The 14,743-nt window shown below is 43.4% G+C and overlaps 2 protein-coding genes across 18 annotated transcripts in view; one reads left to right on the top strand and one right to left on the bottom strand.

Annotated features, from left to right (window-relative positions):
• MYLK3 (myosin light chain kinase 3) overlaps window positions 1-8,329 on the top strand; it is a 40,467-nt gene extending 32,138 nt beyond the window's left edge. For all 15 annotated transcript variants that reach the window (XM_085589542.1, XM_085589544.1, XM_085589539.1 and 12 more), the window contains 6 exons: window positions 177-318; window positions 1,052-1,122; window positions 2,562-2,690; window positions 3,690-3,842; window positions 5,605-5,737; window positions 6,643-8,329. In XM_085589542.1, coding sequence (XP_085445668.1) covers window positions 177-318; window positions 1,052-1,122; window positions 2,562-2,690; window positions 3,690-3,842; window positions 5,605-5,737; window positions 6,643-6,714 — 700 coding nt within the window. In that variant the 3' untranslated portion in view covers window positions 6,715-8,329. The remainder of the gene's footprint in view (window positions 1-176; window positions 319-1,051; window positions 1,123-2,561; window positions 2,691-3,689; window positions 3,843-5,604; window positions 5,738-6,642) is intronic.
• On the bottom strand, window positions 7,874-14,738 carry ORC6 (origin recognition complex subunit 6). 3 transcript variants are annotated; one of them, XM_085589546.1, is made up of 8 exons: window positions 14,660-14,738; window positions 14,211-14,340; window positions 13,269-13,432; window positions 12,120-12,209; window positions 10,914-11,026; window positions 9,628-9,699; window positions 9,137-9,282; window positions 7,874-8,654 (listed from the first exon to the last, which is right to left on the bottom strand). In XM_085589546.1, the coding sequence occupies exons 1-8, from the start codon at window positions 14,722-14,724 to the stop codon at window positions 8,628-8,630; spliced, it is 807 nt and encodes a 268-aa protein (XP_085445672.1). In that variant the 5' UTR covers window positions 14,725-14,738; the 3' UTR covers window positions 7,874-8,627. The 3 variants fall into 3 exon arrangements, with proteins under 3 accessions (XP_085445672.1, XP_031361715.3, XP_031361714.2); XM_031505855.3 differs by having other exon boundaries at window positions 9,628-9,696; XM_031505854.3 differs by having other exon boundaries at window positions 7,874-9,282.
• Window positions 14,739-14,743: the final 5 nt, after the last annotated feature.

Raw genomic sequence — 14,743 nt, 5'->3', positions numbered from 1 at the left:
TTGAAACTTAATTTCAAGAGCAATAAGTCTCTTGAAGTCACTGAGGCTGCTGATACACTTTGTATTGGATGTTTTGTTAGGACCCTCAGTTACAGAGCCTAATTCCCAACCTGAAAATAAATCAGGCTAATGCAAGATTTTAGGGGTTTTAACGCTTTCCTGTGTGGAAATTTCAGTCTTGATGGTGGGGAATTATTTGACCGGATCACAGATGAAAATTACCATCTGACAGAGCTGGATGCCATCCTGTTCACCAAACAGATTTGTGAAGGAGTCCACTACTTGCACCAGCATTACATTCTCCACTTAGATCTGAAGGTCAGTTGTTTGTGCTCTCTGTGCTTTAGTGGTGCTGCTTTAGGCACCACAGCGTCTCTGATTACTGAGGAGTAATTTCCTATTTCATGGACTCACCTCGTAAAGGAATAGAATTAATAGCTGCAATGAATGGAGCTTTAGGGATTGATTACTTTTTTCCAATGTCTGTTCAGTAGCTTGCTTGGAATCATCAGGATCCCTGGGCTTTTGCCTGTCTTAAATGAGAAGTTTTTCATTCTCTGTAGCATTAAACAATCCCTTTTTATCATGGATGAAAAAAACCCCACCCAAAACCTCCTTGGCTAGAAAAGCCCACAGTCTTCCCTCTATTTCCCCTACCCTTTTTTAACAGTGTACAAATACCTGTTCAGTCATCTTCTATAGTTTGTACTTTTTACTGCCTGGAACCAACCTGCAGCAAAATTGCAATGTTTTCCTAATGGTCCCTTAATAATGGATATTTTTAAACAGAAATACAGACTTTTTTTCCTGCCTGTTTATTTAGCACCTTACGTTTAATGACATTAAACCAGGCTGGCTCATAGGCAGTTCTGCAGCTGGACCAAATCAACTCCCACATCCCACCTTGAAAAACATTCTCACTGGGAAAATAATAATTTTGGGTGCATTTGATCTGTTTTTTGTGGCATTTTATGGAGGGAATTTTATACTATCTTTTGCTAGATATCTCTCTCAAACATTTAACTCAAAATGCCCTCTTCTCTTTTTGTAGCCTGAAAACATCCTATGTGTAAATCACACAGGAAACCAGATTAAAATTATTGACTTTGGATTAGCAAGGAGGTAAGAAAGTTCAGTTATGAATTATTTTAAAAAACAAAACCAAATCAAAATCACCAAATCAAATCTCTGGTATGTTTCTGGTAGTTCTTTGGTGGGGGGTTGTGTTTTGATGGCTCTGTAATAATTCTGTGTGAATGAGTTAAGCATTATGCTTTTGCAGGCATGAGCTTTCTGCTGTGTGCATGAATTATCTAATTACTTTTTCAAATAACATTTCTCTTGGATAAAGCTTTACTACTGTTCTAATTATCTCAAAATTATTCCCCATGTAGAGCTTTTACTCTAGGGACTCTGTGAAGGCTCCCAGAGACTTCTTGACTGCAGGGTTTCATGGTGCAGGTTCTAATTGTAGAAATTATCTGCTAAACTCTCTAAGTAGCTACACTGATTGAAGGAAAAAAAAAAAAGGGAAAAGAACATATTTGAGCCATCCCATGTGAAACAGGAAACCTTCAGAAAAATAGACTTTTCTCCATTCTTTTACTTTGCTTGCATGAGTTTAAAGAAAAGCAGTGAGAGCATAGGTCAATTGCCTTAGAATAAAAAGGAGTTATTTCTATTATTAGGACAATAAGAGCAATAATATTTCTGTAATTATTTTCTAAACCCTTTAAGATTTTCCTTCAGCTAAAAGCTGGTACATTCATGCTTATATATATTTATGTGCTTGTATATAAGTGTCTGTTCAAGGACTTTGTCTCCATAAAATGCTTGTGAAAGAAAAATATATACATTGAATTTGGTTTTTTTTTGGGCTGGTTTTTAATTTGGGAGGGTAAAGATACAAGCTGCTACTGAAGCAGTTTTGGGAACAAAATCATCCGGGAGAAAGAGATTTCCTAGCAATGCTGTAGTGGTTTGTTCTGTCTGAACACAGATGTGAGTCCAGCTGCTGTCAGTGGCAATTGTTACTGATTCAGTTTTGTAACCTTTCCCTGTTTTGCAGTAGCAGAAAGAATGGTAATTTCCCCCTATATGGGGTCACTGTTACTTGGTCCCAAGCCCAAATAATCCTCTTCAGTCCCACCTCACTTACATTGTGTTCATATCTGTGATGCAGATGCTCACCCTGAGCTGTAGCTGGGGACATCCCACTGATCAAATTCTCTCCAAATCTTGTATAGTCAAAACTGCTTCATTTGTTTAATGGATTTTGGACAACATCTGCTGGAAACATCCTCTGCTACCTGGCAGAGGGTACAGCTGCTCCCACTCTTTGTGGGAGCCCTTTGCAGGGTTTAGTGTCCTTGTTCTTCCTGCTGGCTTTGCTCTGGCAGAGGGACAATGATGGAATATTCCCCTGGGCTCACCCCAGTGCTGCCCTGGCTGCCGGGCACTCGGCTCTGCCCCCCTGCCACGCTCCCAAAAGCTGTGCCTTGCTCTTCCCTTGGTGGGATCAGCTCCCCAGCTCCTGACTCGTGGCTCTTTTCCTGGTACAGGTACAAACCCTGTGAGAAGCTGAAGGTGAATTTTGGGACTCCGGAGTTCCTGGCTCCCGAAGTGGTGAACTATGACTTTGTTTCCTTCCCCACGGACATGTGGAGCGTGGGTGTCATCACATACATGCTGTGAGTGCTCCAGGGGCCCTGCAGGGCAGGCTGCAGCAGCCTCTGAGCCCATCTGGCTGTGACCACTCCTCATGAATTCTGTTAAAGCCCCCAGCTTTCCATGCAGAGGCACCTCTCTGTGTCCAAAATTCTAAACAACAAATGAGCCCTTTGATAAATATGTAAATGTTCTTCTCCCTTATCATTATAGCAAAGTAAAATAAATGGGTCAGGTATTTTTTTTTTTTACTCTGAAAAGTTGCCCGAATATGTGAGAATTTTAATTTTGATTGTGATTTTGAGGACTTGAATTAACTTTTAAATTTGTAATCAGATAATTTTATAATCTTAGACTTGGTGTGCATCTGCTCAGGAGAATTAATATTGTCTGTTGGGCCATGGGTCTAAGAAATGACCTATCATGAATAGGCCTAAAGATTTCTCTGATATCTGTCTGTCCAAAGTCTCTACCTTCTGATGAGCTTGTTTTGCATTCCAGAATCTTTCACAGACGTTTTCCGTGAACTGGATAAATTTCTGGTTTAAATTTGTATGTTATCCAAAACCCAACCGTATGAAGTAATAAATGATGGAAGCAATAAAGATGGGCTTAGAGACTAACTGTAAAAAGTAATTTGTTGCTCAGAATTCTGTTTAATTGAAGCCACATAAGGATATGGGCCCCAATTTGGGAAAGCTCTTGAGTCCCTCTAGCTTTCCTGTCTGGGAAAGCAATGAAGAATGTAACTAAATCCTCACTGAATCCATTCTTTGGGGATCTGTTAATGGTGCTCCCTGACCTGAGTGAACTGCTAGGGGGTAACACTAAATTACAACATTTAATTGCCCCTAACTGTTGCCTTGTCATGGCAGAGACTGAGAAGTGGAATCCTCCATAGCTGAGAGCTTTTCCCTACATAAGATAGCAGCAGTTAAAAAGCAGAGGATTCATACAAGGAAAAACACACCCTGCACCTGCTAACTGCTCTTCTCCCCCCACCCCATCTTTCTTTTTTTAAGGCTTAGTGGCCTGTCCCCATTCCTGGGAGAGACTGATGCTGAGACAATGAATTATGTAGTCAATTGCAGCTGGGATTTTGATGCAGAAGCATTTGAACAGCTCTCAGAGGACGCCAAAGACTTTATTTCCAGACTGCTTGTGAAGGAGAAAAGGTACCTGGGTCTGATTGTGAGAACAGTGGCACCAATGATATTAAATTCTTACCAGCCAATTGTTTGGATTGCAGCCAACAATGAGAACTTACTATGTGACATTTTTGTGTGCTGGCTCTGGGCTTGCTGGGCAGTTCCTCAGCGATTCAGAAGTCCCTGTTTTAAAGGAAAATGTCCGTGTACCCTGACTGAGGAAAGTTGCTTTTCACAGTAGCATCAATGCAGGCAGAACACAGGAAATCTGTAAGGATTTGCAGTATAGAAATCTCTCTCTAAAGATTTTGCTTCTCTGAGCAAAAACTATTTCTATTGTTAGTTTGGACTGTCACAGGCCTTGACAGAAATTGCAAAAATGCCTCTTGAATGCCATGGAGGATAAATGGAAGCTGCAGCTGTGAAAATATGCATTGTTCTTTTCTAAAGTGGTCTGCAGGCTTTTGGGAGACATTGGGGAGCATTTGGGACTCAACTCTGCTTGTGGCTTCTCATTCTTGGCTCTGCTGGGATAAAAAGTGATTGCACATGTGAAACAATGCAGAGAATGAGGATCAAACTGATGTCAGACCATGGCCGGGGAGTTGGCTGGGTACAGAAATTTTTCTCTTGCTGAGTAGTGATACAAAACTAATCAAATCAGGAAATGATGCATACAGTAAAACAGATTGTGTTTGAGGGGAATTCAAAGGAGTGCTTAGAATATTAACAACTTCCAGATCATTACCTAAATCAGACAAATCAGTTCTAGTACTAATTCCATTTTGAACAATAGGTTACTATGAAAAACAAAGAATTAGCTGACATTTAGCATATTGCTAGCAAGAGAGATCTAAGGATTTTTAGTCAGATTGTAATGATGATTTGGTGTGAGACTGTAAACTTTTGAGTCTTCAATTTTTCTGTGCAATAGGATTAGGGTATCCAGAGGGACCCTCTGCAAAATCTGGCTAGAAGTTGTGAATTAAATGAGTATGTGAGAGAAGAGTGTTGTCAGTGAGTTGCAGAGAGCAGTGATTAGCTGGCCCAGTTGTTCACAAGGTGTGTGGCAACCTCTGCTCTCCTGCAGCCCAGGCACCTTTGCCCTGCTGGGACAGTGGGTCTGGCCTTGGGCAGGATCTGCAGCCCCCTCTCCTGACTGCTGAAATTGGGGTGAGCAGGCAGGAGCTTCCTTTTCATCAGCTCAGTGACAGCTCAGACAGAGCTCAGGAGTTAGACATAAGCTTTTGATTGGAAAAAAAAACAAAGTAAACTTTCTTCCCCAACATCTCTACCTCAAGATTTCCTCTCTTATCATATATTTCCCAAACCTTTTAGGATAGGCCGTGGTATTTGGGCCCATTGTTGGATGTCAGGATATTAAGTATGCTTAGCTTGATCCAAGTTTAGGGTGAATAGACAATTGTGCTTTTTAAATATGAGGTGCAGAATATGCTTTTTAAATATGAGGCACAGCTTGTGCAGTCAAGACAGACAGATAACACCACAAATGTTACTTTTCTGTTAGCAAAGTTCTGAATTTGCATAATAAAGCGATGCATTACCCATGAACTTAAGCACAGCTCAGGCGCCGCACTGCAGAGCCAGCAGCAGTCCTTCATCCCGCTCACCCCTCCTGCTGGAGAGTGCAGGATGCTGGTAGGATCACGGGCATTTGCTCTGGTGTTCATCCACTTGAGGCAGTTTCTCCATCCCTAACAAAGAGGAGCACAGGGCCCTAGGAGGGGAGCAGAGGGGTTTGGCTTCTCACGGAGATCCCTCCCTGCAGCTGCCGGATGAGCGCCACGCAGTGCCTGAAGCACGAGTGGCTCAACAACCTCCCTGCCAAGGCCCAGAAGTGCCAGCGCCGCCTGAAGTCCCAGCTGCTGCTGCAGAGCTACATGGCCCACAGGACATGGAAGGTAAATAAAGCTGCTGCCACAGGGATCAGCACAGCACAGGCACAGCCATTCCCTCCTCTTGTGCTCCTGGTGCCCACAGGCTGCTCGGTTGTAAGAACCAGCTGTGAAGTCTGTCTGTACCTGTAAAGGAAGCGTTTTGTCCTGCTTCTATCTCTAGCAAGTTCGGTTTCAATTTTCGCACTGATTGGTGTTTAGAAGTTGTTTGCATCTTTCTTTCTGCATGTTCAAAAACTTCAGATGCAACTTTATATTAAAAGTTCATTACCTTTATACTGTTTCCAGTGCTAACAGTTGCATTGATTTCTTGTCACTAAGGAGTAGGGATATAATTTAAGGCAGTTTGTGCCTCCCACTGCAAAATAGAAGTGTGGGAGAGAGGAAAAAAAAACTAGGCTTAAACCCATTGAGAGAATACTTCAGGATCTTACTGATAACCCCAGGCTCCTTCTGAACTAAGTTTTTATGAAGTGATAGGTAGTAATTTGTGTTTGAGTCTCTATTTGATTGTAGATAATTGATCCTAAAAGGTGAACATGGCAATCTCGTTAGAAAGAAGCCTGTGGAATTGTGAGGCAAATTCAGTGAGGACCATTTCCTTCCCTTCTGTCACTGGGGAGTTGCATTTCCTTGCCAAGGAGTTAAACCAGAGGCTTACACTTTTTTCAGTCCTGCAATGCTTGAGGCAAACTTCTGCATTTAAAAGATGACAAAATCTAAAGACCCATCACTGTTCAATTCATAGTAACACTGAAGAACCTCACAGTGCTGTGTTGGAACCACTGCCCACACAAGCTGGGGGTCACTAGAGGAAAATGGGTTTACCAGGAAGAGAAATCCCTGTCAGCTGCAGAAAAATTCCTTTGCTTGATTGCACTCACGCTTGGACCGTTCTGTTCTATTCACAGAAACACTTCTATGTGGTGGCTGCTGCTAACAGGCTGAAGAGATTTCAGAGTATGTCTGTCAAGCTTTCATGAGCTTGTGTGAAACCTCCACCACTCCTGGAGATGGACTTGAGACCATGGAAGGAGGACTCAGTGTCTCCGAACATTTCTATCCCTGTTTTATAATGTAATGTTTTGGGACTGTCTTCCTCAATTATTTTGTGTGTTAGTGCTGTGGTTCCAGAAGAGCTTAAGGAAGAAACACAAGATTTCTAAAAGCAGAAGCTAATTGGTTTGTTTTTACAAGTTTTTAGTTGTTCTATACAGTGGTGGAAAAACGTGGCTGTCACTGGGGCTGACTTCTTGCTGAAGGCTTTGATTCTGCAGAGTATTGATGGTGTGTTTATAGCAGAAAACCCCTGGCAGTTTTCTGCTCTCTCACACCAAGCATGGGATCTCTAAAGACTTTCTTCCAGACTGATGTTTCTGAGCTACCAGTTTTAGGGAACTGCCACACAGTGGCACAACTTGTCCCTCAGGTGTTTGTTACTTAAAAGATACAGACATTGTTTTCTTCTGTATTTCTTTTCAAAAGGTAATTTCCCCACAACATGAAGATGCTTCAGTGCAACTCCAGCTTGGGTGGTTTTGGTTTGTTGTTTTATTATTCTATGCTCTCCTTTAAAAAATAGTCACTGCATAGTTAGGAACTATGAGGAACCTTGGTTTGAAGTAACTTAAGTCAATCCATTGCTGCTGTTTCTTAGGGCAAGTTGAATTGAGCTGAACCGATTGAACTTCTGGAAGGAGAGGTGTGAAACTGCCATGCATACAAATCACCTAATGACTGTTGGGTCTGTGTAAAAAGATCTCATGTTGTAGAGAAAAGAGGAGAGTTCCAGGGATTTAATGTTTTTAAAAATTATAAGTGCTTTTCATTGTCTATGACTGCAGCATTTAAGTTGCTAAGTTTTAATTTGAGGATTTGTTTCTCCTCTCTGGAAATTTTAATGCAGTATGAGAAGCTGGTATGGTGTGACATGCAAAACAGGTTTCATTTCTAATAGTTTCAGTGACAGGGAGACAGTGTGTTGCCAGACTCTGCCTTCAGTCCAGTTAGGAGGTTGAAGCCCTTTGAAACCCTTTTTTCTCCCCTCACTTAGCTCTTGAACATTAAACTTTTCCTTCACAATATTAACTTATTTTGGATTTTAAACTCTTTTCTTATGCATAAAGTGGGAGTCACAGTCTCTCAGATAAAAGTACAACATTATTTATTAAACCAGTGATTTCCTCTTCTGGATTCTGCAAAACTGTGTGAACTGGATGGGCTTTTGGGAAAAACAGAGATTAGTATTACTAAAAGTAGCTTTCCAGCAAAGGCATCTGTAAAGTTCCTTTGAACTTTATGGACTTTCACACCCCTTGAATTTGCAGAAGTGTTGGTTGCTAATGATAAGGTTTGTAAGACTGCCTTACTCTGGTCTAGCTATCTTTTCCACTCAAGTGCTTCTCACTTTGCATAGTCCTGACTTCTGCAGCATTTCCAGAATTGGGGCAGAGAAGAATCTTGATAATTTATCACCTTCTATGAAGGCCCACTTTTGTTCACGTTTTCCTTCCACAGTGTTTCTGCATGCTGAATGTCGTTGTATTCATTGGTCTGTATATTTCTGAATTAATACTAATAAATTTCATGAAAGTGGAACAAGAGTATTCATCAACATTGGTTTAAGCCCTGCTGCCAAGCAAACCTGAAAGTATTTCTGAGTGGGTCCAGAGATACAGGCCAGAAAGAAAACATGCATGAGAAATGGAACAAAGACTTCTTCTCTAAGCTTATGACTGTGAGACATAAAAAAAAATCTATTATCCAGTCAACATCCTTTTCCTCTGGATATCTTCATTCTTAAGGCACAGGCATCTCCTCCATGTTTCTTATTTTGTATTCCAAGTACCTGTGCCAGCCAAGAAATGTCATAATGCAAAGCTTTTCCTTCCAGTACTTATTGTTTCTTGGAGTATTTGGGACCCTACAAAAGCACAAGAGATTTCATTCCTATACCTGTAAAAATAATCAGATTCATTGACTGAACAATATTTATTTAAAAAAGCCCAAAAAATTAAAAAAATGAAGGCTTTATTTCTCTGCTGACTTTGCAGTTTAACAAGGCACTATTAGTCCCCTTCCTCTTATTTTACTGATTGCTTCTAGGCAGGAGCCCAAGGCCCTGTAACTTATAACTTATTTACACTTCAAGTAGCATTAGAATGTTACCTGCTTCTCACAGCAAGAGAATGAAGCTATTCTACCCCTAATGCCACAGCCTGGTGAGCACACACACACTTCCTGTAAAATCCCATCACGCCGTGGTGTCATTTATTAAAAAAAACATTCTTAAATACTTAAAACCTAAATAAAATCAGCTGTCTGCCAGGCAGCCACCATTCACATGCTACTGGATCTCTTGTTAAAGCAGAAGGAGAGTTAAAATTAAGAGCAAGCAGCAGTTACATTACTGGCTGGTGTTACAGAGTCAGTACTCCTTGTCTCTTGTGCCTTAGCAGCATTTTCCAGGATTTTCTTTTTCCATTCCTCATAGTCCTGATTTGTTTCAGTCTTTAGCTGTTTACATGGGAGTTCCTCGTCCTCTTCAGAGCCTGTGAGGAAACAAGAAATCCCATGAGAGGTCATCATGGGCAGCATGCTGCTGGGGTAACAGGTAGTGAGCAATCAGCAGGAGGGGGCTGTCCCTGTGCTATCCAATCCTGCGGGTACTGCTGTCCTCACCTGCTGGGACAGTCACCTCTGCACCTCTGTGTCTGAACACAGCAGCTGTCCTTCTTTCTACTGGGACTACTCAGTGGGAACTCCTCTGTCCTGCCACCTGGCTCTGTGTGCTTCCACAGTTTGCAGGATTGAGAGCTGCTGTGTGCTGGAGCATCGTGGCCATCACACAACTCATCCAGTGAGGTAATTTTCACTCACAGCTGAACACAACTTACCATCTTCCTGCTCACACTGCTCCAGGGTGCTCTGCAAGCTGTCAGGTGTCTCTGCAGCCAGTGGAACATCTTCTAAAAAAACAAGAAAGTTGTTTTGCTTTTGAATGGTATTTGGGGCTCCAAGGATGTTGACAGCAGTGCCACCTTCCACAAGTACTATTGTCCAGTCAGAGCAGTTCCCTGGTCCAGACTGATGCTCAAGCTCTAGAAGTGGTGCCAACACTTCAAGTATGGCATGGACTGACTGGCTGCTTTAATTAGCAGGCTGCTAATTAGCAGCAAACTGCTGCTGCATTGGTAACCACAATGATGCACCATGTTGATTGCCCCAAACCACACTTCTACCCTTCTAGGTCCCTCAGGCAGGATTATCAATTATTTCTTTCCCCTCTATTCCATTCCCACTATTTTCATAGATAACCACAACAGGCTGTGCAGTTATACAGATGCACAGTCTTCCCTGAATTCTTCAGGAAGTTCCCAGTTGTCTTTAGTTGCTTTAGCACTGGTCTAATGCTTGGGTTTTTATAGGGCACATGCCTAGGAGAAAGTAGGAGCTTTTGGGGTACATTTAGGCAGCATGTTGCAGAAATCATCAGGCTATGAAGAGACAGTGAGAGGGTAACTTTCAGTGGGAAAGTAAAAATTGAAAGCTTGGGAAAAGAAAAAGGAGAAAGAGGAGGCAGCAGAAATACAAGGACATTAGGGCACATATTGTATTTCAGGCTTTCTCCCCCATAAAAGGAACAGAGAGAGCTGCAGGCTCAACAATGGGCAAGAAATATTCCTGACATCTGTATGAGGAGGGGTGGTGCCAGGGAATGGCTGAGTTGGTACCAGAACAGCAAGGCTTAAGCTTGTTGATCTTGCAGTGGGGGAAAGCGCAGGAGTGAGTCAGCCTGAGAAGATGTTTGTGATAATCTGTGTGCCAGGTTACCATGTTAACAGGATGCAGAAACCAGGCAAGAGGGAGGAATCCAAGATAGGTCAGGTAGTATGGGAGAAGCAAGGAATGAATTGCAGCAGCAGAGGCTGTAAAGAGCAGTGAGCATTTGAGAAGAGAGGAGAATATTATTTTTGCCCTTGCCACTTTTCCCTGGTTTGTTCTTGCTAAAATACTGCAACTTCTCCAGAAGCAAGGACGGGGAATAGAACTGGGCTGCAGGAAACACGTTAGAATGTAATGGATGGGCAGATTTGGCTGAAATCACCAATGGAACAGCATGGGGCACTGTGAGGCCATGGGATGGGTGTGCTGTTTTGCAGGGATAAAGCCAAAAACTTACTACTGAGTTGCTGGCTTATCTTCTCCAGCTGATTGCAGAGCCGGTCAAATATTGTTTTTTTCACTCCAGATGTAGCCACCATTTTAGTTTTGTCCACTTTTAGCTTCAAACACCTACAAGAGAAAGTTATCTCTGTACAAAGCAACACTCCAGCAACTATCACTTAGGTGAGGTGATAAATTACTGTACCAACACTGCCTGTGAGAATGAGAAAGGCAGACCTTTTAGTTCCACCTATCCTTGTCTCACTCAGAAACAAATCTGGTTAAAAAACAGACCCTTATGTCACTATAGGACATGTGAAAGCATGATGCGAGCCACTGCTATTTGCAAGGCAAGGAAGAAAGTTTATTCTCCGACTCCGACTACTTTCCCAAAGGTGACATTGGATTGGGGAGTGAATGGGCCACCTCTCAAAAGACATTGGACAAACCACTAGTACATCAAGTTTCTCCACCCCCATAAAAGAATGTAAACAATATGTTGTTTACAGAAATTGTGTGGGAAAGTTCTCCAACAGAATGTAAACTCAGAAGGCTTTAGAAAATCTTAAGAATCAGGGTGACACCCCTACACTCTTCAGTCAACACAGCTCAACTGAAACTCAGGATGAGTTGAACTTACATATGGAATTGTTTTAGGAAAAGGTAACTTTTTAGATTTTCAGAGAAATCAAGACAAAATGCCACTACAACAAAAAGCTGAATGTGAATCTTTGTCAAGAAAGCCCTTGTCAGGAGCTGTGCAAATACACAGCACCTGTACTGCTGAATAAGACTGTCACAAGGTGTAATCTTTGCATACAAGCAAATTCTTCCCAAATGCTGGCTGAGTCACACACCTCTCTTAGCTGACATGGGCCTACAGCTATCAGAGCCATCTCCCAGATGCTACAGCATCCTCAGGATATGATGGTGTAGCTCTTGCAGTTTTTCCTGCTTCAGAATTGCTGCTTCTTGGTGCTCAGAAGCCCTTATTGTACCTTGAGCAGCATTTCACCAAAAGCCATGTAAGTTTTTGCTCTGTGCAGTGCACATCAAAGACTTCACTATGAGGAAAGGTCTGGTTTGCTCCAGCTGTCTCCCTTTGCAGGAGCAGGGCAGCAGGATATGCTAAGCAAGACCCTGAATGAATGAGCTGCTGGCACTGGCTGGTGTCTCAGCAGGCATTTCCTTTCAGCCTGCAGGTCTCCCAGGCTGCACTCACCTGCAGGCAGTGCACAGAGCAGCTGTCAGAAACAGGGGTTTGGAGAAATCCAGGTCTGCTCGCTGTGCTTCCGAGAGGCTGCACTCATACCTGGGGAACACAAGGGACACCTGAGCATTTGCCTCACAGGAAGCTCTCAAATCCATCTGTCACACCTTGAACAGGTCTGTTGGACCACCTGGGCCTCTGCAACCCAGTCAAGCAGAAACAGCTGCTACTGCTGAGAGAAGCAAAACACATGAGGGAAAAAATGAGGCTGGGATGACCTTCTCTTCTGGAATTAGAGGTATTTTAAACTGGGGATCTGGATCGAAGCATATCAGTAAAATCTACTTCTTGTGCTCCTGATCAACACAGCACTTTTAGCTCTCCCTAACATCTTAAAATTTACAGTGAGGTGCTTTCCAGGCATCCTACAATAGAAGGCAGCATTACAGTTTCTTTGATTCCTGGAATATGTATGTTACAGATAAATGGAAAATGACAAAGTAGATGCACAGCACTGAAAAATGTAATTTTTTATTGTCCACCTGCCCCAGGCTATTTTTTCCCAGTTTGTATTAAGTGCCACCAAGCAGGCACAGCCTTTGTGCACTGACCTAACAGCATTAAACCTGTGCTATCAGGATGACAGCATTGCAGAGCAGAGCTCTTCTGGGACTGCTCTACTTAAAGCAGCTCATACAGAATGGAACACTTTAGTTATCTCTACTGAATTTCCCCTGAAATGTTCTACCTATTGGTGTTACAGGTAGAGTACTGTGCATTTTAGGAGATGTGTATCCCCAAAAGGGAGGATTTATTTCTACTAAGCATTACTTCTGAACTGTGCCATGATCAGCAGTTAAATGGATGACAGTGTGATGCTATGGACAAATATAGAGATTAAGAGTCCTATATTTTTTTTACACTACTCCCAGCTGAAAAATTCCTAGTTGAACAATCAGTTGCTGAGATTCACAGACTAAATCTTTCTAACAGGTATTCTAAAAAGTGGCCCAGCTCATGGCTGGATTCTCAGTGCTGAGAACCCATCTCAGTGCTCCAATGAGGAGATATCTGGCCCTTCCAAACATCAAGCTCTTTACACACCTAAGGAGCTAAGAACCTTACTTGTGGTTCCCAGTGTGCCCACAAGAGCTTCCTCACCTCTGCAGGATCTCTGAAGCCATGTTCACTGCCTCTGAGCAGCAGAACTGCACAGCCAAGTCTCGCATCCCCAGCTTTTGGTTCACCCCTAGCAAACACTCCAAAGACTTCATGGAGCTCTGGTAGGTGGTCTTGTTCAAACCAGAGAGTTTAACACAATAGCTCTGTCAAGAAGACAAAGACAAGCCCCAAGAATTAGCAAGGGTCTTTTCTGACATCTTAATCAGGCAACCAACACAAGCACTAAGTTCAGCTGCTACATTAAACAAATTTGTGCAGTGAATAATGTATGTTTTGACTGCACATAGATTATCCACATAGGAATGCCTCATCTTTTAATGCAGTGATATTTTTAGGCTGTTTCACTGGAAGTGAGGTTTGACATTTCCACATATGACATGGCCTCTTCATTACTACAGGGTAATTAATGGCAAAATTACCAAAGTCTGGGTTGAAGACATGAGCAACACCTTCATGGAGTCAGGTTCACTTAAATCCTTCCCTGCTGTAAATGGACAATCAAATAGGTTGTACCAGGCATTATTTTGACAGCTCAGTGCTATTCACCTGGCAGAATTACAGGTGGAGGTTTACAGATACCCCTACAGTGAGAAGTTTCTTAGAGCAGCTGCTTTCTTCCCACAGTAAAAGAGACAGACCTTAAATTTAACATCCTTGTTGGTAATCTATTTGCTATTACAAGAGTTGAAATTAAATTGCCATTATACCAAAGCAAGCTTAATTTGTGATGGGACTGTGATGGTGATTTCAATTTTCACTGTTTCAAACTGAACTAGCAATGGTCTAACACAGCAAACTGCAGGATTGAGAGCAAAGTTAGTTACTGTTTCCCATTCCTGCTCCCAACACACACCACAGAACAGTGGTTCTGTGGAGTCAGGCGGAACGCACCGGCCAGCCAAGTCACACGCTCTGTCTTACTCTGTCAACTGGTTGTTTCATGAAACTCGCCGCCAGGTCCAGGCACATCACAGCACTGCTCGTCGCCGTCATCTGAGCCATTAACCCCGTGCACTTCACCTGCGACAGCCGCAGGTACTCCTCAGCTTTTCTGCAAAACACCCAGAACACAAAGCCCTCGTCAAAGCCACAGCTAGGAGACAGAACGTCCCACAGGACGGGACCCGGGGTTCCGCAGTGGGGCTGCAGCTCGGCCGCAGGGCCCGGGGCGCTGCCGGGGCACCGCCGCCCTTGCAGTGCTGCCGTGATGCTGTGCAGCGGCGGCAGCTTCGCACCGCAGGGCCGCCGGTGCTTCACCGAGCCCCAGGGCTCCAGCACCGCCGGCAGAGCTGGGTCGGGCCGCCGGTGCTTCACCGAGCCCCGGGGCTCCAGCACCGCCGGCAGAGCTGGGTCGGGCCCCCCGGCCGCACCTGAGCAGGGCGGGCTCGGCCAGGCCCAGCCGCGCCGCCATGGCCCGCACGGCCCCGCGCTCCATCGCCCGCCGCGCCTGCCGC

Source organism: Lonchura striata, chromosome 11 (genome assembly GCF_050655825.1).
Source record: "Lonchura striata isolate lonStrDom1 chromosome 11, ASM5065582v1, whole genome shotgun sequence".
Lineage (NCBI taxonomy): Eukaryota > Metazoa > Chordata > Aves > Passeriformes > Estrildidae > Lonchura > Lonchura striata.
The sequence above is the reverse complement of the archived record's forward strand: the minus strand, read 5'-3'. Positions and strand labels throughout refer to the sequence as shown.

What these genes read in the sequence shown, in the direction of transcription:
- ORC6 (XM_085589546.1), bottom strand. Translation starts at nt 14,724, where the DNA reads ATGGAGCGCGGGGCCGTGCGGGCCATGGCGGCGCGGCTGGGCCTGGCC. An exon ending in TGAAACAACCAGTTGACAGA is followed by an intron (nt 13,433 to 14,210) that starts GTAAGACAGAGC and finishes TCTTCTTGACAG; the next exon opens with AGCTATTGTGTTAAACTCTC. An exon ending in GCAGTGTGAGCAGGAAGATG is followed by an intron (nt 9,283 to 9,627) that starts GTAAGTTGTGTT and finishes GTTTCCTCACAG; the next exon opens with GCTCTGAAGAGGACGAGGAA.